The 24,636-nt window shown below is 48.9% G+C and overlaps 1 protein-coding gene across 1 annotated transcript; it reads left to right on the top strand.

Annotated features, from left to right (window-relative positions):
- Positions 1-4,616: 4,616 nt before the first annotated feature.
- On the top strand, positions 4,617-23,954 carry COMTD1 (catechol-O-methyltransferase domain containing 1). The gene is made up of 7 exons (XM_006126337.4): positions 4,617-4,810; positions 8,819-8,952; positions 10,690-10,795; positions 12,112-12,230; positions 14,580-14,634; positions 17,367-17,500; positions 19,801-23,954. The coding sequence occupies exons 1-7, from the start codon at positions 4,729-4,731 to the stop codon at positions 19,951-19,953; spliced, it is 783 nt and encodes a 260-aa protein (XP_006126399.2). The 5' UTR covers positions 4,617-4,728; the 3' UTR covers positions 19,954-23,954.
- Positions 23,955-24,636: the final 682 nt, after the last annotated feature.

The raw sequence follows: 24,636 nt of genomic DNA, 5'->3' as shown, positions 1-24,636 counted from the left end.
AGCAGCTCCCTGCCCACCGCGGGCAGGGGCTACTTCATCCCAGCTATGGTGGGCGGGGAGGGGGGGCCCACTTTAATCGGTTAAACATTATATTTAACCAATTAATCAATTGAATGAGATTTTACATCCCTAATGTGAACATAACGCTGATTCATAAGAACATCAGAACGGCCAGGCTGGGTCAGACCAAAGTTCCATCTAGCCCAGTGTCCTGTCTGCCAACAGTGGCCAATACCAGATACCCCAGAGGGAGGGAACACAACAGGGAATCCTGATCCCCTGTCATCCACTTCCAGAGTAACAGCGGCTAGGGACGCCACTCCTACCCATCCTGGCTAATAGCCATTGGTGGACCTAATGTGGAAGACATCCCCTTTAAAGACAAGCAAAGCCTGCAAGGCTTACCAGTTAACCATTCACATCCCTAATTCAGAAAAACACATTGGACGGTCTGAAGCAAAATCTGCCCTTGTTTACGTGCAAAACTACCATAGTCAACTGACTGCTCCATGAATCTATCTCGCTCTTTTTTTAACCCTGTTAGAGTTCTAGACTTCGCCACATCCTCTGGCAACGAGTTCCACAGGTTGACTGTGCGCTGAGTGAAAAAGAACTTCCTTTTGTTCGTTTTAAACCTGCTGCCTATTAATTTCATTTGGTGACCCCTAGGTCTTACATTATATTCTTCTATTCAACACCTATTTCGTCCGCTACTCTCCCACTCAACTTCTCCCAAAACATTTGAGTGCTCAGATAACTGCAGGCCCATTTCAGGCCTGCATCTGAATTAATTTCCTGGACAGCCAATGTTTCCTGTTCAGTTAGCATATCACTGAGCTACATAAAATGGAAGTGAGGAAGTCTCAGAAAAGTGGCTGGCTGCCCTCTATTCAGCAGGAACTGTCTCTTTTTAGCAAGTCTGTGTAATAGGCCAAACTTCTGCCTTCAGTGACAGCCAAGAATAGTTTAGACGCCTGTAAGTTAGATACCTAAACTGAAGAAAAAACTACTCGACACAGCAGACGGGCAAATGACAATATTCTCCCATCCGGGGGAGTAATTACTGCAGAAGTAATCCCATTCCATGTGTAGTGCCATTGAAGTCAATGAAACTACCACCAAGCTTGAAGTTAGACACATGATTAAGAACCTTGCTGCCTTGAGGCCTGAAAGCGCAAGCTAGCATGCTCATCTACAGAGTTTACACAAGTCTTTGCATGAGCACACCGCTCGCCACAGTTATTCGGAAGAACCACCAGATGGCGCTGCAGCGCCACCAATCTGATTTGTAGCCTGGAGCAGAGTTTGTGGTATTGCACTATGATTGCCTTGCAGGCTTTGCTTCTCTTGAAAGGGGATGTCTTCCAGCGGCTTCCCCCCATAAGCCAGCTCTGTAAAAGGCGCTGGGATGCCCTCATGTGCACAAGGAAACACAGAGACCGTGGCCCGGGATCCCACGTAAAACACACGTGGGCGTAGTCTTCAGAACTCGCCTCCCTTTTGAAAGGGAGCTGGACAAGCGTTTCGTTTGCCAAGACCTCCGTTCAGCTGCGACTCCTGCAAGTGGGGGAGCAGAGCAGATTAATTCAAACCCCCTAAACCATCCGCTGTCCTAAGAGAAAGCCAGAGCTCTGAACTCAAGCCTTTGGAAGCCAGTCTCCACTGGAAAACGTTTAGGGTGCGTCTACACAGCAGGGCTTAACTCGAAATGAGTATGCAAATTGAGCTACGTCAATTGCGTTTGTTATTTCGAAATAGGGAGCGGCTACACAGCACTTATTTTGAAATAGAGCGCTCTTCCTCCGACTTCCCTTATTCCTCGTACAATGAGGGTTACAGGAGTTACAGTAAAAAGTCCTCCAGCTTGACAGTATTTTGACACTATTTCGAAATTACAACCTGCAGTGTAGATACAGACGAAGTTATTTCGGAATAGCGCTAGTTTTTTCGAAATAGTGTTGCAGTGTAGACATGCCCTTACTAGCCACACAGCTATACCGGCACATGCTCCTAGTGTTGACAAACTGGCAGACACTGGTACAGCTTATACCAGTGAATGAAGAGAGCAGTACTCACAAAAGTGCTCTTTATATAAAAATCTCCCTAAAACACCCTCACACACTCAATCTGTATTATCCGGTCACAAGTTTCTAGTCCAAGTTTACAGTGAGGAATTGATTGTCAGTTTCATAAGAACAATATGTGCAAAAACTGGAACCTTTTACTAACTTCCAGTGTTCCCTGTAAGCTGAGTGCTTGGGCGGCTACCCAGGAGAGATTCGGGTGCTGCCCAGATGATGAGCAGAGCGCCCACACCCAGCATCCTGTGTTTCTATGGGTGGTGCACCTCCACACATGCCTCAGCGCGCATGACAAAATTTATTCTGCACGTGAATGGAAATCATTAGAGGGAACATTGATCCCGCCGCATGCCATCCTTCCCCCACACTGTAGGGCATCATCAGTCAGCAAGCTCTGTGTGAACCATGTAGAGGGAAAATTTAATTCTCCTCTTGGGGAAGAGGCATAATACAGGATCAGATTCATCCAGGCTCATGCACCTTCTTGTGCCAGTAAGGCCTACTGCTTCCTGGTGGGAGCCCGCTGGTTCCTGGTAGGACTGGGGAGCCAATAGAGTTGGCCACGGAGCTGGAGAAATGCACCGATTCTGTTCTGCTCAGAGTCTTAGCCCTCCCTCCTCACCATGCTCTCTGAGCATCTGCTGCTAGTGCACAACGTACCATGAGTAATGTCTGGCACAGGTGGGTCATTCCCTCTCCTCCCCTCGCAGTGGGAGACCTGGCTCATCAGAGAAGCCACTTACATTTGAAAAGAACAGCTCCTCAAACCTTGTTGATTCAGCATATCCTGGTGCCTGATTCCAGGGAGAGGAGGCTCCAGATGAATCCCTCCCCTTCCCAGTGGAAGCAAAAGCTGTCCACCCCCAGCACAGACCTCAAGAGAGGTCATACTAGGAATGCTGCCTTTTTATGAAGTCCAAGAACCTCAGGTTGTCCCCAGTTACCACCACCAGCCAGAGTCAAATCTGAGCCCTCTGGAGCTTAGTGCATGAGCCTCTCCTGCTTGAGCTATGAAGCCAGCTGGTTCTCAGCACCCTTATCTCTCACTGCAAGTGGTCTAAGTGTCACTACATGGGACAGTGGAACCACACTAGGGCTGTGGGTTACATAGGCACAAGGTGGGGCTGATTGGAGCGGGTTGGCCAGCCCTGGCTTCAACAAAGGAGACCACCTTGTTACACAGTACTTCTTGATACAGTTGGAGGTCTTCAGAAAAGTGCTGCCTTATTTGTTTGTATACGTACTATAGTAGCACCTAGACCTGCTGTCTGAGCCTCACTGGGGCCGTGTCCAGACTCAGGGTTTTTTTCGGGAAAAGTAGCCTTTTCCCGAAAAAACTTCCCCTACGTCCAGACTCAAGCCGCGTTCTTTCGAAATTATTTCGAAAGAACGCGGCTTTTCTTTCGATGGCGGTAAACCTCAATTTACGAGGAAGAACGCCTTCTTTCGAAAGTTCCTCTTTCGAAAGAAGGCGTTCTTCAATGTAAAGAGGCCGTCTTCGAAAGAGAGCATCCAGACTCGCTGGGTGCTCTCTTTCGAAAAAGCGGATTTCTCTTTCGAAAGATCCGCCTGCAGTCTAGACGCGATCTTTTGAAAGAGGCTCTTTCGAAAGATGCTTTCGAAAGAGCCTCTTTCGAAAGAAGCCTGCAGTCTAGACATAGCCTGGGTGGGGTGTATGTTGTGAGAGTCCCTGCCCCAAACAGCTTACAATCAACACAGACACAGAGGGCAGGCCTACACTAGGAAACTATTTCAAAATAACTAAAATCAATTTAATAATTTGTACACCTTCTTGTTTCATTTTGAGAACGTCTCCCCTTAACAGAAATAAACACCCGGCCTCTAAAGCACTAATTACTGCAGGCCTGGACAGGCAGGCTGCTCCCTTATGTGTAGGCTGCTCAGCACCAGAGGCGGTTGTAATCCAAAGTAGAGATTAAATCCCACTGTGGCCGCATTTGAAATGTTCCAAGGGAATCCAAAGTTAAGATTGCAAGCACCGACTTGCAAGCAGCATTTATGCAGTCTGTGTCTACGCTGCAGGCTTCTTGCGCAAAACTGTTTTGCACAAGAGTTCTTGTGCAAAAGGTCTTCCACAAGAGCGTGTCCACACTGCCAGGTGGCTTTGCACAAGAGTGTCCATGGCACTGTGGACGCTCTCTTGTGCAAGAAAGCTCGGATGACCATTTTAGCCCTGATGCCCGTCCACACATGCCTTTTTGCACAAGAGGCCTTGTGCAAAAAGGCTTATTCCGTGTAGAAAGAGGAATAACTCTAGTGCAAAAAGCCCTGTGTTACCATTAACTGTACTTTTTCTTGCACTTGTAGCATGGACGCTCCGCAAGTTTTTGCGTAAAAACTCTGCAGTGTCTACGGAGCCTCCGAGTGCCCGGCTTTCCCCCTGCAAGGCACCAGTGCTGGGGAATAAAAATCCCTGCAGCCAGCCTTGCTGGTTCTTGCCTGCAGATGTTGCTCTTTCCCCACTGTGGTTTGTGAGCATCACATGACTGCTTGTCCAGGGCCTACAAACACGTGATGCTCCCTAGCTGAGAAACCCCAGTGCAGCAGGCAGGGAGTTCCTCATTGTTCTGCAAGCTGCAGCAGGGACACATCTTGCTGCTGTTTCCTTCTCCCCCCAGGATCCAGAATGCCCTTTGTCAGCATCACTAAAGAAATGGCCATGGGGACTGCAGTCCTGGGGCTTGCTTTTGCCACTGGAGTCTTAGCAGGTAAGGGCTACTTTATCCTCTGCTTCCTAAGATCCCAGGCCGCCCTCCCTCTGGCCAAGCACATGAGCTGCCCTGCAACACAGGAAGCAGCAGTCTGGCTCTAAGCGGAGGCGGTTTGCTCCATCCTCCTCCAGTTTGCCACCCCTAGCAAAAAAAGTTTACTTGGTGCTGGGGGAGGGGCAGAGGAGAGAGAGAGATGCTTGGGAAAGTGCTAGCTCCCAGAATATTGGCCAAGTGCATCTTTGGGCGAAGATGCTGCAGTGTCTGGGGGAGGGGGGGGGGGATCGATACCCTTAGAGGCTTTTTTGGCAGAAAAGGACCTGCGCGTGACAGAGAACGAGAAGCTGGAGATGAATCAACAGGGAGCCCTTGTAGCCAAGCAGGCTAAGGGCGTATTAGGTTGCATTAGGAGGAGCATTGCCAGCAGATCTAGGGAAGTGATTATTCCTCTTTATTCGGCGCTGGAGTACTGCGTCCAGTTCTGGGGGACCCTGGTACAGAAAGCATGTGGACGCACTGGATAGGGGAGGGCAACCAAAATGAGAAGGGGGCTGGAGCACCTGACCTCCGAGGAGAGGTTGAGGAATTTGGGCTTGTTTAGACTGCAGAAGAGAAGAGTGAGGGGGGATTTGAGAGCAGCCTTCAACTTCCTGAAGGGGGGTTCCAAAGAGGATGGAGAGAGGCTGTTCTCAGTGGGGACAGATGGCGGGATGAGGAGCAATGGTCTCAAGATGCAGTGGGGGAGGTCTAGGTTGGATATTAGGAAAATTCACTTCCCTAGGAGGGTGAGGAAGCTGTGGGATGGGTTCCCTAGGGAGGGGTGGAATCTACATCCCTAGAGGTTTTAAGTCCCGGCTTGACAAAGCTCTGGGTTGATTTAGTTGGGGTTGGTCCTGCTTTGGGCAGGGGGCTGGACTCGATAACTCCTGAGATCTCTTCCAGCCTTAAGATTCTATGATTCTAACTTTTTCAAAAGGCCTGGAGAATACCAGTCTCCTTTGCAGCGCCAGAAAATGAAGGTCAGGTCAGGTCACAGGCATTTCCCCTTCCTCCTGTGCTCACACACTGGCCAGGTGCATGCTGGCTGGTTCGCTTTCCCAGGTCAGAAACCAGCTCCTGCCTGAGGGCCGAGACCAAATCACATCTAGGTCCTGTCATGATTAAGATGACGTTGTTACACTACTTCTCTGGGTGTCAGTTTCCCCATCTGTAAAATGGGATTGTAAGGGGATGCAATAAGGCATAGCTGCCCTAGAACAGCCTCTACTGACCAAGCATATCACACTCTGCCTGCATCTCCCCTCACCGTTTTCTGACTCTCTAGGGGGATTCATATATTTCGAGCCTCTGTGGATGCCTTCACCTGTCCTGGGACTCTGCATGGGTGTACATTAGCAGATCTCATTGTAGAATTAGCCCTTACAGGAATCCATGGCAAATCCTGTGCCCACTGGGCAAAATTACATGCTGCATTGCTAACCCCCAGCATTCAAAAAACCATGAGATTTGCCTTGTGAATCAGGAGAGGTGTAAAAAAATAAAACTTGGGTTCTGTTTGCTGTCTGGGTTCCGATCCCTTAGGGTTTTGTGTTCACAGGTTTTTTCTCTACAACCACAAGGGCTATTTAAAAAAAAATACTAGAACTAGAAGGAACTCCAAGAGGTCAGCAAGTCCAGTACCATGCACTTAGGGATGAACTAGATGGTTGGTCCTGCCACAAGAGGTGTCTGTCTAACCTGCTCTTAACATCGCCAGTGATAGAGATGCCACAACCTCCCTATGCAACTTTTTCCAGTGTTTCACCACCACCCCCAAAAGGAAGTTTTTCCTAATGTCCAACCTAAACCTCCCTTGCTGCCTCTTTTGTTCTCTCTTGGAATAGTCTGACTGCAGCTCGGAAAAGACCAAATATTGCAAAACTCACAGGATTGGTCAATCATTTGCAACTAGCGCCTATCACCTTAACAGTGTGAGCCAAAGTTCAGGGTCCAAACCAAACTAGTATAGGGAGATCCGGGTCTGAGCTGTAGCTTTGCCGTTTGTATGTTTGCCTGTTCTCCCGAAGCTGACCAGTAAGCAAACGTCTGTCCGGTCATGTTCATTTTTTGGTGAATGGCAAGATCCAAAGATCTTCCATGAGCCCAAGGAATGGATAATAGGCCAGAATTTGACAGACTGGGACCTTAACAGCAGCTCAGACTGTGTATACTGCACTATACCACTGTACTGCAATAGGCTGGGGAAAAACCACACTTTCCTATAGTTGTGCTTAGGAGTAATAAGCCACGGTCTTAGCCAAACTGCTCAGAGTTGCCCCAACCTTCTCCTCACAGGGCAGCTGCAGACAGACACATGTCCCCCCAAGCCGGCTGGAAATTAGGAGGAGAAAAAGCAGCGACCAGGGTGCTAACAGAGGAGGTGATAAATAACTCCCATCAGCAAGGGCGAGACGGGTAATATAGCCAGGAGAGAGAATAGAATTAGAACATCCCGGTCCTTTCTCCTGACTTAGCCTCTCTGTGCCTCAGTTTACCTCTCTGTAAACCAGGCAGATTGTTAGAAAAATGCTTTGAGAGCCTTGAACTGAATGTGCAACATAGTATAACGAGGGGTGAGGCTGACTTGCCAATCATTCCAATATCTGTAGCACATTTTGCCAGCTGCTTGATAAGGGAAGAATTGGGTCTCAGGCCTAGAGTAGCTCTGCACTTCAGCAGACACGCACCGTTCTCCCTACCCGCCAGCCTGCAAAAGGGACTGTCCCCTCTGGCTGGTTCTACACTAATAAATCCGGTGAAGTGACTCCTGGGGGGGCAATCAGAATCAAGCCCCTGTTCTAAAGTGAACTTAGAGATGGGTGAGAGACTGGGTCAGACTAAAGGTCCATCTGGCCCAGTATCCCGTCTTCCAACAGTGGCCAATGCCAGGTGCCCCAGAGGGAGTGAACAGAACAGGGAATCATCGAGTGATCCCTCTCTTGTCATCCATGTTCAGCCTCTGACAATCAGAGGCTAGGGACACCATTCCTACCCATCCAGGCTAATAGCCATTGATGGACCTAACCTCCATGAATTTAACAGGGTACAAAAAAGAACTAGATAAAAGTCCTGGTCTTCGCAACATCCTCTGGCAAGGAGTTCCACAGGTTAACTGTGCACTGCACACAGAAATACTTCCTTTTTTTGTTTGTTTTAAACCTACTCATATTAATTTAATTTGGTGACCCCTAGTTCTTAGGCATGGAGAAAACGAATAAGGAAAAGTTATTTACTTAGTCTCTTTTCTGAGGCGGGGACATGATAGAGGTCTATAATATCATGACTTGTTATGGGAACAAGCTGAACATAATCTCTCTCCATACTGACAGCTCTGGAGGCCTGTATCCTCTGTCACAGGGGTGAGCAAATGCCGGCCCTCAGGTTAGCTGCTGATGGGCCTGCGCCACTATATTACCTGCACAGCTGCAGGTACCAGCGATCACAGCTGCCATTGGCCGTGATCGTCGTTCCCGGGGAATGGGAGCTGCGAGTAGCACTGTCCCAGTCTGCACCGCTTCCCGTCGCTCCCATTGTCTGGGAACAGTGATCCGCTGCCAGCAGGATCTGCGATCGCCAATGCCTGCGGTTAAAATGTTGTGGCAGCCTACCAGAGGCTAACCCTGGTGAGCCGCTGTCGTCTTTTTGCCCACTCCTACTCGACCAGGAGAGGTGATTTCCCGCACTACCACGGGAATGTGTCTCGATGGGACCAACTGGCCAGTCAGAGTCGGACACCTCATAAACTTTGTATCAGCCACTGAATTACATTAACATTCAGTCCAGGCTGGACAGACCCTTTGCAGTCTCCTGAGCTGTCTACGTCTGTAGCCATCTTCTTTTCCTTTGGGTTTTAGCAGAGCCAGGCTCCATTCGCCTTCCATGGCCGCTTTCTTGGCCTGTCTTTACTCAAGCCCTTGCAAACTTTTTCCATCGATGCTCAAAACCTTTTCATATCTCAAACTTTTATAGGTAAAAAATATCCATTTTGGACTTTTGGGTTTCTCAGATCAGGCAAGAACATTTTTGGAAGAGGAAGCCCACTGCGGAAGTACATATCGGATCACTCTCTGCGCGAGCATCCCGTCCTAAAGAAGCTGCGACTGGTGAGTGACTTTTCTCAGGCGAAGTGTGGATGTGATACTGTCATTAAGGTCCCGTGATTCAGACAGTCCGTGGCCAGAAGGCACCATTGTGATCACCTTGTCTGACCTGTATAACACAAGACATAACTCCCCTTCCCCCCTGAATTCCCAGACTGGTGCTTTGAGACAAACATCCCATCTTCCCGCAGCTCCTCTTGTCTGCAAAGGACAAAATGGAACCAGTGGGAGTCCCGAGGCTCCGTGGCCACGACACCAGTAAATAAACAAACCGGGATGGCCAGTTAATGATTCTGTGGAACACTTTCAGAAACACTGGTCTAGGGCCAGCCCACAATATTTTGGCACCTGAGGCAGGGAGCTCAAATGACACCCCATACCCCCTCGCTTGGGCCAAAACTATGAAAGGTCCCTTGTGCCCTCCTTCCTCCAGCACAGCACTCCACCACGTCTGTGCATCTAGAGCAGAGAGAATACATACGCGTTAGCAGCAGACACAGTTTTCCACACTCTGGGTTCTAGGGCCCCCCCCCACGCACACATACAGTCTGGCACCTGAGGCGGCTGCCTCGATTTGCCTCATCGTAGGGCTGGCCCTAGTGCTTGGTCCTGCCATGGATGCACAGGGTTGGACTTGATGACCTCTTGAGGTTCCTTCCAGTTCTAGGATTCTACAGGTTTCACTTCTCTAGTCCAGCCCCCTCAGGACCTGACTGGTGCCAAACCAAAGAATTTGCCAGACCATGGGAGGTCAATATTGTCTAGCAGCGTTACCGACACTTCCACTGCTCATTGGGCTTTTTAGAAAACAGTTAGGGGTAAATTAGAGCTAAAGAACAGCCCAGAACACTGAGAGCCAGGACTGGTGGCTGTAAACAAACTTTATGGGACTGCAAGAAACTTGGCCACATCCCGCTAACTGAAATCATGCCGGGCCATGGACAGTGCCGGACTAGAGAGGTTCAACAGGTCCCTTTCTCTACTAGAGTGAAAAATCGTTATTAGATATTTGTTCCCTAGGTAGGTATTTACAGACTGTAAACAAGTCACTCCTTAGCCGATCTGTGAGAGGGTAAACAGATTGATACCACTACAAATCTGCATACGGGTAGAGAGAGAAAAGGCAGTTCTGCAGAGACTAACACCAGACAGAGCCAATATTAAAATGCCTTTGTAGTGCTAGACTCAAGGACTTTAGAGTCCCAGAGCTGAAAAGCTATTTAAGTACCTAATTCCCACTACTGAAATGAGTTGTTCCATGGCATCCAAAACTCCAGTGGCAGAACCTAGCTCTCCTGAGTCCCAAGACAGTACCATATCCACTGGGCCAAGCTACCCTCTCCATGGTCATTGACTTGCTCTCTCTATAAAACAACTGTGGTGCTTTTAAGGCCAGAAAGAACCCTTGTGAATGATCTGGAAAGCCACAGAATTCCAGCCAGCGATTCTTGCACCAAGCCCGTAACTTTTGGTTAAGCTGGAACATGACTTGTAGGAAGACCGCAGTCTTCATGCTGAGGCATCAGGTGACAGAGAATAGCTCCTGTGGCTACTTACTCTCACAGTTAAGTCTGCCCACGCCCATGGTAGCTGCTTACACATGGATCTTTGATAAATGATCAGAAGTTGCTTCTCTGAGGTAAACAGCTGGCATTGGGCGCTTGGTGTCTCTCTGCAACTTGACGGGAGTATTTTTTCTTTTCCTGTTTCCTTTCAATGTTGTCCCGTTGCCTTTTCTAGCTCACCTTGAACCACCGCTGCGGTGGAATGATGGTGTCCTGCGACCAGGCTCAGCTTATGGCAAACTTGGCCAAGCTCATCAAAGCCAAGAAGGCTATTGAAATAGGTAAGACTGCGCCTTTCCTAGGGCCCAGCCTAACACTGCGTGTTTGGAAGCTGCGTCCGTGTAGCTCCTTGCTTCACCCAGCCTAGCCAAGTGCACCCAGGGTGACAGGAGGTGGCCGGAGCGGGACTCTTCAGTTACCTTCCTGCCTGGAGCATGTCACATTTTCTAAAGAGGCCGGTGATACCGAGTGCTCAAGTTGAAACACCTCCTGATTCTCAGAGGTGCTTCATGTCCCCAGTCCCCGCTGATACCAGTGGCAGTGGCGAGTGCTCTGCCCTTCTGGCAGCCAGGCCTCGGGGGTCATCGCTTGCCTCTCTTGAGAGTGTTGGCTTTGACTTCCCTACCTCAGTTTCCTCATCTGAACAATGGGGAGAATGCCATCCTCTCTGGAGCATGGTGAAGCCTGATTTGGAGCCGGTGGTATAGCTGTGTGTGTGGCTTAGGTCAGAAGCACCGTGGGACTAACGCAGAAGAAGAGAGCAAAGCCCAAAGGAAAGGGCTTGGCTTGAGTGGGTCTAAGGCAGGGGAGGGCCTGCCTGCCTGCCTGCCCTGTCTCCACACACCCACACCCCTCTTCCAGGTCACAACCCCCTCTGAGACCGTGCACCCCCTCCCTACACCCCTCCTCCAGGTCACAACTCCCTCCCAGGCCTTGCACCCCAATCTCTTACAACTCAGATCCCTTCACCCTGCACTCCTCCCTCAGGTCACGACCCCACCCAGACCCTGCACTCCCCCCTATACTCCAGTCCCTTACCCCAAGTTCCCTTCTGCACCCAGGCTCCATCACAGATCCACACTCCCCATTAAAAGCATGGAAGAGTGCAGCCCTCAACCACTTACCAAAATCTTGGAGCAACTCCCCCCGCCCCAACAAAAATGACTGCTCGTCCCTGCTCTAAGGGAATGTTTTCCAGGGAACCCTCTGCACCAGGCAGCTATCACAGGTGGAGAATGACAAGATGTAGCCGAGGTGCTGGCCATGTCCTTCCCCCCTTCCTCCCCTCACTTCCCTTAGCGACACGCTAAAGTCACATGGGTGCCAGACAGGAAGGCGCTCCCAGTCCAGGAGACCCTAGACAGAAGTAAGCTGTGAAGAAGCTAGAGGACAAACAAGGATTCACAGCCACTATTTCAATGGACTTCAATGGCTACACAGTATTACCATGGTAATGGGGAGAGAATAGGGTTAATTCGTTACTGGAGCTCTTCTGAAGAGTCTACTTTCACCACCTCAACAACCAAACACCATAAAACAAGCATCCTTCTTGTCATTCATGGTGGAATGAATCTTCCTTCTCTCTCCTCTTTTCTAGGTGTTTTTACCGGCTATAATACCTTAAATATGGCATTGATCTTGCCGGATGATGGCAAAGTCGTTGCCTGCGATATAAATGAAGATTTTGCCAATATTGGAAAGCCGCTGTGGAAAGAGGTAGCTAGTCTCTGCCCATCCATAAATGCTGCATGACTTGGATAGGGGTGGCCAGAACTGTGTGCGTGTGTTCTAGGGGGACTTAACTCTGCTCCCCTCTGAAGTTCAGGGCATGTCTTTGCTACCGGCTGGATCCACTGGCAGAGATTGAGCCAACAGGGATCGATTTATCATGTCTAATATAGACACGATCAATCAACTGCCAAATGCTCTCCCATTGACTCTGGTACTCCACCAAAACGAGAAGAGTAAGCAAAGTCGATGGGAGAGTGTCAATTGTTGATTTACTGCTGTGAAGATACTGCAGTAGGTAGCCAAGTAGGTCAGCTTCAGCTACATTATTCACTGAGGTCGATGGTCCGTGGTAGTATAGACAAGGCCTCAGATTGTATGTGCAACAGGTGAAAGAATCAGGTAGTTAGAGGGTTTCCTAACTTAACAGCCCATGTTTACCAAGTTGCCTCAACGTTAGCCTATAGGGGTATGTCTAGACCAGCGTTTCCCAAACTATGGGCCGCAGCCCATTACTGGGCCACGGGAAAAAATACCGGGCCTTGGCGTGGCTGCCAGGAGGGGAGCAGAGTGGGGCAGGCTGGGAGGAGGTGTGTGTTGGGGGGTGGGACTGGCTGCCCGGAAGCAGGGTTGGGGGCAATAGGGCTGTCCCGCAGAGATGGGGAGAGGCGGGCGGCTGGCGGAAGCAGGGTTGGGGGCAGCGGGGCTGTCTGGCGGAGATCGGGGAGGGCAGGCGGCGGAACCAGGGCTGGACGGGGGGCGGGGAGGCTGGCCAGGGGAGATCAGGAGGAGGAGGACAGGAGAACCAGCTGCCAGAAGCAGGGCTAGAAGGGGGCAGCAGGGCTGGTCGGGGTAGGGTCATCGGGGGAGTGGGGCTGACCAGGGGAGATTGGTGGGGAGCGGGGGGAACCGGCCGCCGGAAGCAGAGCTGGACAGGGGCAGCCAGCAGGGCTGGACTGGGGAAATCAGGAGGAGAAGGGGGGGGAGCGGGACTGACCCGGGCACATGCAGACCCTGGCAGATGAGTGAGTCCAGCCGGGAATTCCATTTCCCCCCCCACACACACCACCACATACCCTCCCTGGAGTAGTTGCGAACTGCCTGGCAGGTAGACACACTCGGGCAGCATGAGCACATCTACCAGCCAGGCAGTTCCCAGCTAAGGACTGATACACCTAATTATAATAAAACGTACCTGATTAGAAAATACCAGACATTTTATAGGTCTGGTAATTTCTCAATTTGTTTCCTGGACAAAACCCTGAAATACCAGACTGTCGGGTACAAAACTGGACACCTGGCAACCCTACCCCTCCTTGCACCCTCCCTCCTAGCCAGATACCCTATCCCCAGTCTGGTCCTGATCCCGCCTTCTGGAGTGCCCATGCGACGCCAGGTCCCCCAAGCCCTGGCCCAGGCTGGGCGGAGGATGCAGCCGGGTAAAACACTGAAAATTTATTCATTTTTCATTCTTTTTTTATATGTGTTTGTATTTTTGGGCTGCAAAAAACAGTACTGGAAAAAAACCGGGTTCCAACTAAAGTAAAAAGTTTGGGAAACTCTGATCTAGCCAGCTTTCAATCCATCTTACAGTCCATTTATCCAAGCCATATTCCCTTAACTTGCTGGCAAGAATATTGTGGGTGACTGTATCCAAAGCTTTGCTAAAGCTGACACTGGGGGCTTTGGGAGGACCAGAAACAACTTATTTGAATATTCATCATTTGCTTACTTAATTTGCAAATATGCAAATGAATGTCACCGGTCCTCCAAAAGCTCGTGAATGGATTTACTGGTCCCCGTGTCAAAAAGTTTGGGAACCCCTGGTCTAGACTACAGACTTTTGTCGACAGAGGCTTTGTTGACCGATACTGTCGACAAAGCTTTCGACAAAGAGCGTCTAGACTACAGCCAGTTCTGTCAACAAAGCAAGCCGCTTTTTCAACAGAGCGTCTCAGAGCTCTCTTTTGAATCAGCGCAATGTGGCTGCCATAGCGCCTTTTGTCTACAGAACTCTGCAGAATGAGGTTTACTGCCATCGACAAAACTGCCGCGTTCTGTCAACTTGCTTTCGACAGAACTCGGCGGTAGCGTAGACGCAAGTATAATTTTGTCGACAAAACCCTGTAGTCTAGACACACCCGAAGTGATGCTCATGTTCTGTGGCACTTGGATTTGGGTGGCTAGTGGACTAAATGTTTTATGAATTCTGGAAATAACAGGAAGACTAGGAAAGGGATTCCCCTCGTTTTATTTGGGGGAGGCTTTTCTGAGTGCATCCCACAATAAGATATTCCACGAATACTTCCATCAAAGGCCTTTCCTCTTTCGTTTCAGGCAGGAGTGGAGCATAAAATAGACTTGCGGATTAAACCAGCAACTCAGACACTTGGTAGGTAACATAAATAGGGGAATTAGAGGCTGAAGATCTAGGCTGGGGCAGAGTCCCTCCTGTGACGTCCAAGCTTAGGAGTTACTAGCAAAAGTGAACGTGCAGTTTCATCACTCGGTGGGGGAGGGAGGCTTCTCTCTTTTCCTAAATTTCCCTTATGAGGTCAGCTGTTTCCATATACTGAGAAGGGGGATAATTTCATCCACCGTCCATTGTTACATTGGTCACTTAAAGCAATGGGCTGGGTGAGGAGGTAATACGAAATGAGGTATTGTCTTGCTGCTTCTAGCACAGGGAAAGCTGCTGAAGACGGATTTAAATTGGACAAAGCCCAATTTCTCCCCCATGCAGTGTCCATTCTAAGCAATTATCTGTTTATTCCAGGCAAGCAAAGTCTTCTCCGAGGAGCAAAAGTTGCAGAGGGAGTCGAGAAGCTAGTGTGCAGACATCAGAGGCAGGCAACTTCCGGGCTGGGGAAATGCAGGGTGACTTTCGAGGGCGGGAGGAAGGAAAGCCTTCCGGGAGCATGGAAAAGGCAGATGCAGAACAAGTTTGCCTGTTAGGAAGCGCAGTCTAAGGAGGGAAAGTTGCTGTCTGAACGGCTGTTTGTTCACATTGCTAATGCCCGTGACCTTTCCGCCAGCTGCTGCTGCTTCTGTGCCCGCTTCTCTGCTTTTCAGAAGTGTCTTTAGGAGAAAGAACTGGCCAGTGTCACGCTGGAGTATCCACGGGGCAGTGTCGTCTTCGCATGATTGACGCTTACTGGCAGCCAGCCTCCTCTGGGCTAAGGGTGTGAACGTTTAATCTGTTAAATGGTTAACCACTAAGCATCAGCTTATCGTTTTCCGTTACATGCTGGCTCCCCAGGAGCTGGCTGTCACTCCATGCTGAGGGCTCCATCATAGAAAGCTTTTTCAATAGATACTAAGGGGCTGCGCCCCCTCCTCACTACACTCACCAATCCCCCTTTCTCTGGGGGTAGGCAGCCATGGCTCTCTCTCCCCGGCTGCTGGGAGGGCCGGGCCAAGGCATGTGTCTGTCCCCTCCCCCTGGCTGCTGGACCAAGGTTCTCTCCCCCAGCAACCGAGCACCAGTGGGAAGGAGGGAGGTGGCAGATCAGGACGCAGAGTGACATGATGACATCATTTAACAGTTACGTTTTTAAATGACTTTTGACAGCCCTAGTCTGGGCCAGGTTCTGCCCTTCAGTGTCCTCGGGCAAACTCTCCGCTATAAACAGGGTTGGCCGCCGACTTTAAGCCCCTGCAGAAACAGCCTCTCTCAGGTGTTCTGCAAGCCAAACGGGTGCAGAGCAATTTGAGAGGGGCACATAACTTGCATGAGCCCCCTTACTCCTTCATAAACAGACGACTCAGCACCCTGCCTGTTTCCCCTCTCGTCTCTACTGCCCAAATGGGGCCCCAAAACACACACACTCATGGAGTCGATATTACCTCAGCGGACAGTTCCGATTTGGAGCTGTCAGCCAGAGGGCAGTATGAGGCGGTTTTAACAGAGCCCAGTTCCCCACGTTTTGCGAGAAGAGAAATTCCTGAGAAAATGCCCAGTGGGTAATCACCATTTGCTGCCCCCTGTGATTATCCAAAGGCTAAGCTTGCTCAGGCAAAATCCACCAAAGGCTGCCTGGGTAAGGATTCAGCATGGCCCAAGATGCAGCATGTTGACGAGCAGCTGACTGAGTGATTGATCTGAAAACTCACTTAACCTCTAGGGCTATGTCTACACTACAAGGTTTTTGCACAAAAACGGGTGGAGCGTCCACACATCAAGCGTGTTTTTGTGCAGAAAAAAAAATACAGTAAATCGACAGGACAGAGGGCATTTGCCGGTAGTTATTCCTCTCCCCATGAGCTACAGCTCTTGGGCAAAAAGTGGATGTATGGAAGCTCCGCAGGTGTTTCTTGCGCAAAAAGAGCCTATCAGAAAAAGCACAGGTGCTGTGATGGCCATTCTGTGAATGGCTATCAGAGTTTTCTTGCGCAAGAGTGTCCATGCAGTGTGGACGCGCTCTTGCACAAAAGCACATCGCTTTTGCGATGCGCTTTTGAGGTGTGGACGCATTTTTGTGCAAGACGTTTTTGCGGAAGATCTTGTCCGCAAAAAGCTTCTTGTGCAAAAACCCTGTAGTGTAGACAAAGCCTCTGGCTTTTCTACAGGGGGGAAATCTCTAACCTTCCTTTACACTGGGTTTACACTGCTTATCACATTTGTTTTAGCTGAAGTGGTTTAAAGGACTCTTAGGGTGCATCTACACTGCACCCATAGCTCAAAATAAGCTATGCGATTTCAGCTACGCAAACTGTGTGGCTTATTTCGAGTCCATTTCGAAATAGTGCCAAATGACAAAATAAGCTGTCTACACAGCGCCAAATTTCAAAATAACCTGCTATTCCAAAACATCCCTTACTCCTTGTGGGACGAGGTTTACAGGGACGTCAGAATAGCGAGCACGTTATATTTCAAAATAACAAACACACGGTTAAGAAGCAGGATAGCTGTTTCAGGATATCCCGAAATAGCTCTGCAATGTAGACGGAGCCTGACTGGATCAGATTTAGGAGTATGATATCTACAGTCTACACCATGACTCTTAAAACTGTATCGTCAGCTCTTCCAGACAGACCCTAGTAGCCTCTGAACTGTGACACATGGATTCTCTCATCCCTTTATTCACTGGTAAGCCACTTAAACCTGCTTTGTTTCCTGTCTAGATGAACTGCTGGCAGCTGGTGAAGCTGAGACCTATGACTTTGCTTTCATAGATGCAGATAAAGAGAGTTATGACGATTACTATGAAAAATGTTTACGTCTCATAAGGAAAGGGGGAATCATAGCTATTGACAATGTAAGTATTCAAGTGGGGTGGCCTCGTGAGGTAGTTCTAATAGCAATCTTACTTCTGACCCAGGGGTCCTATCTAATGTGACTTTTTAAAGAGGTAATATAGAAAAGGCGTTTGGGACATAACTTGAAAATTGAATGCTGTGACTCAAAAAAACGGTTGTTCTAGTTACTTATTAATGACACACAAAGCTAATGTGTGAAGCAAGTAAAAGGAACTTGAATTAACCTGTGTATGTGGACACTTGGACGTTTACTCTGTCCACACACACCCACACCCATCTTGTCAAGCTATTCATGCACTACACAAAGACTATTTAATGGGATATTGATATTTAACGTATATATATTGATATAGTGCATCTTCTACAATCGTAACCTGTTGATAAATAAAGCTTTAGGTATTATGACCATGTTACTAGTGACTTCCAAATACTTTAGATAAGCTATTGAACTGTATTACCCGAAAAGAGAAAGGATCAGAGTTACTTGGTTTTGGAATGTCTGGACAGTTTCATCTGTCTACTTATTTCTGTCATGGTTAACTCAATTTATAAGGCTGCTCTGAGGCTTAGTATCTGCAAAGAACTCTGAGCTATGCAGCGTTTCTAGAACCTTCTTCCCAAGCCTATAAAAGTAGGTGGGTATAGTTGTCCCCAATAAATAGATGTGAAAACTGAGAGGGAGGCCTGAATTAAGCAAAGTATTTACACGTGAGCTGGAGTTTGTGCCTACTCAACCTATCATTCAAATTTATGGTCCATTAAAGCTAATGAGGGCCAAGCACATGCTTAAAGTTAAGCGTGTGCTGAAGTGATAGGCTGAATAGGGATGGGCGGCTGAAACAGGAAAAGTAAAGTGACTTGGCAAAGGTCACAAAGTCGGGGAATAGAGCAGGAGCAGGCAATAGAAAAGTAGCGGTTTGCCAGGGTTAACTCTGGTGGACTGCCGCTATATTTACCTGCCTCTCTGGCCAATGGAAGCGGCACAGACCGGGATACCCTCCCATAGATCCCATTGGCTGAGAACAGCAAACTGCAGCCAACGGAAGCTGGGGTCGCTAGTACCCGCGGAGGTGCAGGTAAATCTAGCGATGGCGGTCCGCCAGGGACTAGCCATGGCAGACCAGATCCAGCTCGTGGGCTTGGAATAGACCCCAGGCTCCCAGTCCCACTGAAGTGTGTTGCCCGTGAGCGGTACATTATTAGGATAAAGGCAAAATATCATAACGTTCTTCAACCAAACTCCAACTGCTTTGTGATTGGACACTGTGATAATCACACTTGTCTGCACTGCCTCAGCCGATGCCAGCTGCACCTCCTAGTGGAGAGACAGTGTACAGCCACAGGATTCCTGCCCGCATGGCTGTTCCACCTTCCTAAGCCCACCGAAGGAATTTTCTGTTCGCATGGTGATGTCTATGCTGGGAGTTTTGCCAAGCTGGCTATATTGACCTGGGGGGAGTTGCTTTTCCCCTGACCGCTCTCCTAGCCAACATAGCTATGCCAGCCACACTTGGTGGTGTACACCAGGCCTCACAAAAGGTAGTTCAAGGGGCTGTCCACACACGCTCGTGGAAGGCTGGATGGACAAACTTACATGCGTTTAAACAAGGCATGTATTGGTTTAGCTCCAGTCTTTTTGGAATGGGTTTACAAGTAGTGGAAACATCCGGATTAAACTGCAGTGTGTCCACACCACCTTTTGCATTGGTTTAGCTTAATTAGTTTTTGTTTTTTTTAAAGTCACACTGTTAGTTGAACAGTTACAACTCCGCCTGTAGAGAAGCCCGCAGGCTTGTACACTGTGGCTATGGCTACACTACGAATTTTCTCGAAAAAAATATACTAATGAGGGACTCATTTGCATGAGTCGCGCTCTCGTTTGCATATTTTCTGCTGATCCATTTTTGCGCCGAAACAAGCAGTGTGGATGTTTTCTTTTTGTGCAGAAAACCCTTTTTCCGCAAGATCGGTAAACCTCTTTTTTTAGGGCATAAGGATCTTGCGGGAAAAGGGGTTTTTGTGCCAAAAGAAAATGTCCACACCGCTTGTTTTTTCCCAAAAAACCCAGTGCAAAAACAGATTGGCAGAAAATATGCAAATGAGATCGCGACTCATGCAAAATGAGTCCCTCATTTTTTGCCTAGAAAATTTGTAGTGTAGACATAGTCCGTGATGAGAGAGTTCTCATTTGACCCTACGTCTCCCTTTGGGCGATCAGTACCGTCAACAGCCTGGTCGGATGTAGAGGGCACCTTCCACGAGAGGCTGACGGGCTGCTTGTGATTCTTTTTTACACTAGGTGTTATGGCACGGGAAAGTATTGAAGCCGAGCAAGAACGACATACAAGCCCAAAGCGTCCACCGCCTCAATGAGAAGCTCTTCCAGGATGCGCGCATCAGTATCAGCATGCTCCCCATGGGGGACGGCGTGACCCTCGCATTCAAGCTGTAGTGAGAGAAAGGTGCTGAGCAATGGATCGGGGACAAAGAACCCCCAAATCATCAAGCAAAACTAAGGAGGGACTAACATCTGTAATGTGAGCCTGTGTGTCGGCAGGATAACCTACCATTGGGAAACAGCCTTGGAAAGGACCAAAAAACCTACAGGAGGCTGGGTTTAAGTGCATCTTCCCCTGCCTTTTCATTGTTTTTTGTATTGGCTTAGCGCTCTAGACAATGCCCCTTTCCATCCCAGCCTCTCCGCAACGCACTGTCCTGGGTCCCCAAGATCACAATGTGGGTAGGTAACAGGGGCGCTAAACCGGAGCTATGTCTAGACTGCAGGCTTCTTTCGGAAGACGCTTTTCCGGATGAGATCTTCTTCTGAAAGAGAGTGTCCACACTGCCAAATCGCATTGAAAAAACGATCTGCTTTTTCAACAAATAGCGTCCATCTCACATGTAAGCTGTGATTGCTATGGCTGGAATGGCCACCACGGCACCTGTGCGTTTTCCTCTTCCCTCTTCTTGCAAAAGAACTCCCTCTTCCCGTCCACACGTGCCTTTTTCCGAAAGAGCTCTTTCACCAAAAGGCTTCTTCCTCAGAGGTTTACCAATGTCGGGAAACCCCCTCTGTTCTTTTGATTCTTTTTTTCCCCCCCGAAAGAACACAATTGCAATGTGGACGTAATTGAAGTTTTTTTGGAAAAAACACCATTTTTCCGAATAATTCTGAAGGTCTTGGTTTTCCTCTGGGTATGTCTATACTACAAATAGACCATTTCTGGGAGGAAAGCCAGCCCTACTGCGAAGGAACTAGACTGGGACGCTGCAGATCTAGGTTCAGTTACTGGTACATGACAAAAGCTGTTTCCTTCTGGTTGTTTCACGCCGTTGCATACAAATCTGTGAAAAATTTTCTGTGTCAAAAACTCATTTTGGATAATCAGCCATTTTTAAAAAATAGCAATTTCAAGTGATTTTTTTTTTCCCACTCGCTCTCCTTTTCAGCAGTCTCCGTGGGTTCTCTTTGTAACGTAGGAACTGCCTCGTTTCACAGGACAGCCCCTTCCATAGACACTCATTTTGCTCCGAGAGGGTCTATGGAGGAAGTAAAATACGTAGCTGGAGTCAGCTTACCTTAAGCAGCGCTTGATGGCGTCCCCACAGTGGGTGGTTGATGGGATACCCATGGAGTTCGATTTAGCGAGTCTTAACTAGACCCACTAAATCAAGCTCCGGAAGATCGATTGTGGCAGTGGAAATCTTCCTTTTCGTGTAGACAAGGCCTACCTCTGCACGCACCAAGCCAGCGTGTTGCTTCTGCTCTGGCCGCTGCTCCATTTTAAATATGCAGAGCATCACACACACGTTTAATCAAGCCTGTCTCCATCCTGATCACATAATTACCATTAGAAAGAACAGCAGCGTGTCCCTGAGCGATAGATTGATGAGCCATCTGTAAACTGCAACAAAGAGCAGAAGGAAGCTTAATTGAATCAAATATTTAGAATACATTACGCTCTGTCTTCCAGTTATTTAGAGCCACGGCCTCCCCTCACACTTCTGTCCTGTGTGTCTGGAATTCATCACCGTTAACTGCATTTAATCCTGCAACCTTGCAATAACGTGACTGCTGATCACATATAATGATGGTTTAATTTGAGAAGCAAATCGGCTTTTGGGAATTTGAGGGGGGCAGTCGGGATTTACGTTTTGATTTGGAGATAAAAAGCTTGGTTCTTTTGTCTCCCATCCGTGGGAGCAGAAACTCAGGAGCCAAAGCCATGCCTGACCTAAAGGATCGGGGTTGTTACCCTCCACGCTATGTCCCCCGGGAGCAGAGAGCCTCGGTCTTCACCCAGTGCCACCGAGAGATTCTGTCTCTCCTCCAGGGCCTGCTGGGCGCCTCCCGTTCTCAGGACGTGTTTCAAAGCGAGTCACACGCCTGCCCTGAGATGGATGTCGCTGAACCAACTGCAGCACACAGGACTGAGTCGACCGCTGCCTCGCTGAGTGAGAATTTGCTCTTAGGGCGGAAAGCTTAGAAGCGAAACGGTTCTCATTTGCGCATGCCTGTTAGGTTTCTGGCTTCTCTTTATTTAATAAAGCCCCTCGGGTCCTTGGCCCATCTGATGGCTGCAGATGTTCAGTACATGACGTTCTGCTCCGTTGTCTTGGGGCTGCAGCTCAGAGAAGCTGACTGAGTGTTCGCAGTTTCATGCGGGGCTCTGGCGTGATCAGCTTTCCCAGGGTGCTGTTTACTAGCAGCCCACGGCTGGGTCCCTAGCTAGCAGGCCCCTCCAGGATGGGTTGAGAGGAGACAGACGGGGAGTTAAGTCTTTGCTGCTAGGCTAGAAGGCGCATGGCTGCTGGTCGCAGTATCCATGGGAACAAGGGCATGGTCCGGATCAATCTAACCTGCTTGGCGATTTGACATGCAGACCAGAGTGCACTGCTAGCCGGGGATACCGCTTGTACCCGCGCCATTGCTGGAAAGCAATCCAGGCCTCAGCCGGCTGCAACAGCCATTAGTAGTCAGTGGTGTATCCTTTCCTAATCTAGACAAACCCTGTAAGGTTCTCTTGTAATACCCAAGACTCCTGTTTGCTTCCAACAGCAAGGATCCAACCCAGCCCCCTGTGGCTCAGATGTTGTGGAACAGAACCAGAGGAACGTAGGGTCAGATCCAAGAGCCAGGGAAGCCATCTCATATGTTGGATTTCACTGTCCGTCACGCTGAGGAACCCTCCACCCCTCCCAAACTCAGGACCAGAGTTTCCTGCAAGCTGAGGGCTTGAGCGACCACAGGTGCCACCCAGTTGATTAGCAGAGCTCCCCCCGCCCCACCACCCAGTGGCCACAGCCAGCAGCATGTGAATTACTGGTGGTGCACACCTGCATATGCCTTGATCAAATAAAATTTAATCTGCACATGGATGGAAAATATTAGAAGACATATCACTCAGGACTCCAGACGCTGGCCCCCAAAATAAATACGTCTCCCTTGCACGCTTTTTGCCTCAACACTGTGACCCTGAATGCTGCTGTGCAAGCGATGCTGAAATTTGTACCAGATCACACACTTCTCAGCAGGTTAAATGCAGGAGGTAGCATAAAATGGTATCTCTTGCATTTTCACATAGAACACTCGCGAAATGCAGCCACCTCTGGGGTGGAACATAGCAGGCTGGGGAACACCTGTGCACAACAAGACTCAGATTTCCACTGCTGTAGTGGGAATCAGCTTAGCAGCTTCTGTGTTTACTGTGGCAGGGATGCGCTTTCTTGTATGTCGGTCATGGCGCAGTAGCTTACTTGTGTTCTATGTACGGTACTTCACATTCTTTGTATTTTTTAGGGTAACTTTCATCCTGAACCAAATCACAAAGGCTATGTCTACACTGGTGGCTTCTTGCGCAAGAACACGTCCACACTGCTATGTGTGGGATGTGCTTTTGTGCCTATGGCAGTGTGGACTCTCTCTTGTGCAAGAAAGCTCCGATGGCCATTGTAGCTATATGGCTTTCTTGCGCAAGAAACCCCTGCCGAGTGTCCGTACTGCCCTCTTGCGCAAGAACTCCTGCACAAGAGGGCTTACACCTGTTCAAAAAGAGTGTAGCTCTTGCGCAAGAAGGCCTCTCTTACCACGCCGTACTGTAAAACTTCCTGCGCCAGAGGAGGGGGGCAGTGTGGATTCTTTTCGGAACTGCCGTTTTTGCGCAATAACCCACCAGCTAAAGTGTATAACTCCAATTTCACACAACTTGCAGTTATCTGTGCATGCTCACTCACCTGTTTGTTCATTTTCTTTTTCAAACACATGGGAACAAAGTGGCAGCTTTGAATGTATTATGATAAAACATAAAACATGTAAATGACAGAAATGAATGTATGATTTCAAGCAAGATATCTCCCCTCTTCCCTCAGCACAATACTGGGCGGAAAAGCACATAACTAGCTGAGTTAATATTTATTCCTATTCGATGAAAAGTAAACATTGCTGATAAGTCACTGCTTTCCAGGCTAAGATTTCATATTTTTAGATGGCTTTACATTAATGCAGAAGCAAACATTCTCTCTCTCTCTCATTCATCTAGTTCCCTAATGAGTGCCGAGCAAATTGTGCCTACTTATAGTTTATGATTTTAAATAATTAAAACATTTTATGAAAACAACTAAAATTCTCCCCGCATTCGTAGCACGATTATTGATTGAGCGGGCCCCAATTTATATGAAAAAGCTTTTTTTTTTTTTAGTTTAGAGCCGCACAATGTTATTTCTACTTACCTACTAAAACCAAAGCGATTCAGTGCTTTTCTGGCCCGCTCCCCTGAGTTATTATGCTGGGTAGGGGTTTTCTGACCATTGGAAATGTCCGACTTTTTTTAACATGGCGACATTCGATTTGCAGAACACAGTTAATCTGTCTGTGTTACCGGTAAATGGGTCTGTTGAAGTGACGCATGTACAGGCTGAACTTCTGAAACTGGGGTACCACACATGATGCTGGCCCAGAGAGCCCCAGTAGCCAGCTGTTGGGGGCCTGCTGGGAGTCCAGTGGCTGGGGGAGGGTGGGGCAGCAGTGGGGGGGGGAGGGGCTGGTGACGGAGGGAGTTTAGTCCTGGAAGCCTCAGCTGGGGCCAGGAAGCTGCCGCTGCCGCTTCCCGGTCCAGCAAACCCTGCTATGGGACAC

This window comes from Pelodiscus sinensis, chromosome 8 (assembly GCF_049634645.1).
Source record: "Pelodiscus sinensis isolate JC-2024 chromosome 8, ASM4963464v1, whole genome shotgun sequence".
NCBI classification, from domain to species: Eukaryota; Metazoa; Chordata; order Testudines; family Trionychidae; genus Pelodiscus; species Pelodiscus sinensis.
This window is presented reverse-complemented; position numbering and strand designations above follow the sequence as displayed.

Coding starts and splice junctions, on each gene's coding strand:
- COMTD1 (XM_006126337.4), top strand. CDS start 4,729: ATGCCCTTTGTCAGCATCACTAAAGAAATGGCCATGGGGACTGCAGTC. Junction 4,811..8,818: donor TGCCACTGGAGTCTTAGCAG/GTAAGGGCTACT, acceptor AAACTTTTATAG/GTAAAAAATATCCATTTTGG. Junction 8,953..10,689: donor TCCTAAAGAAGCTGCGACTG/GTGAGTGACTTT, acceptor TGCCTTTTCTAG/CTCACCTTGAACCACCGCTG.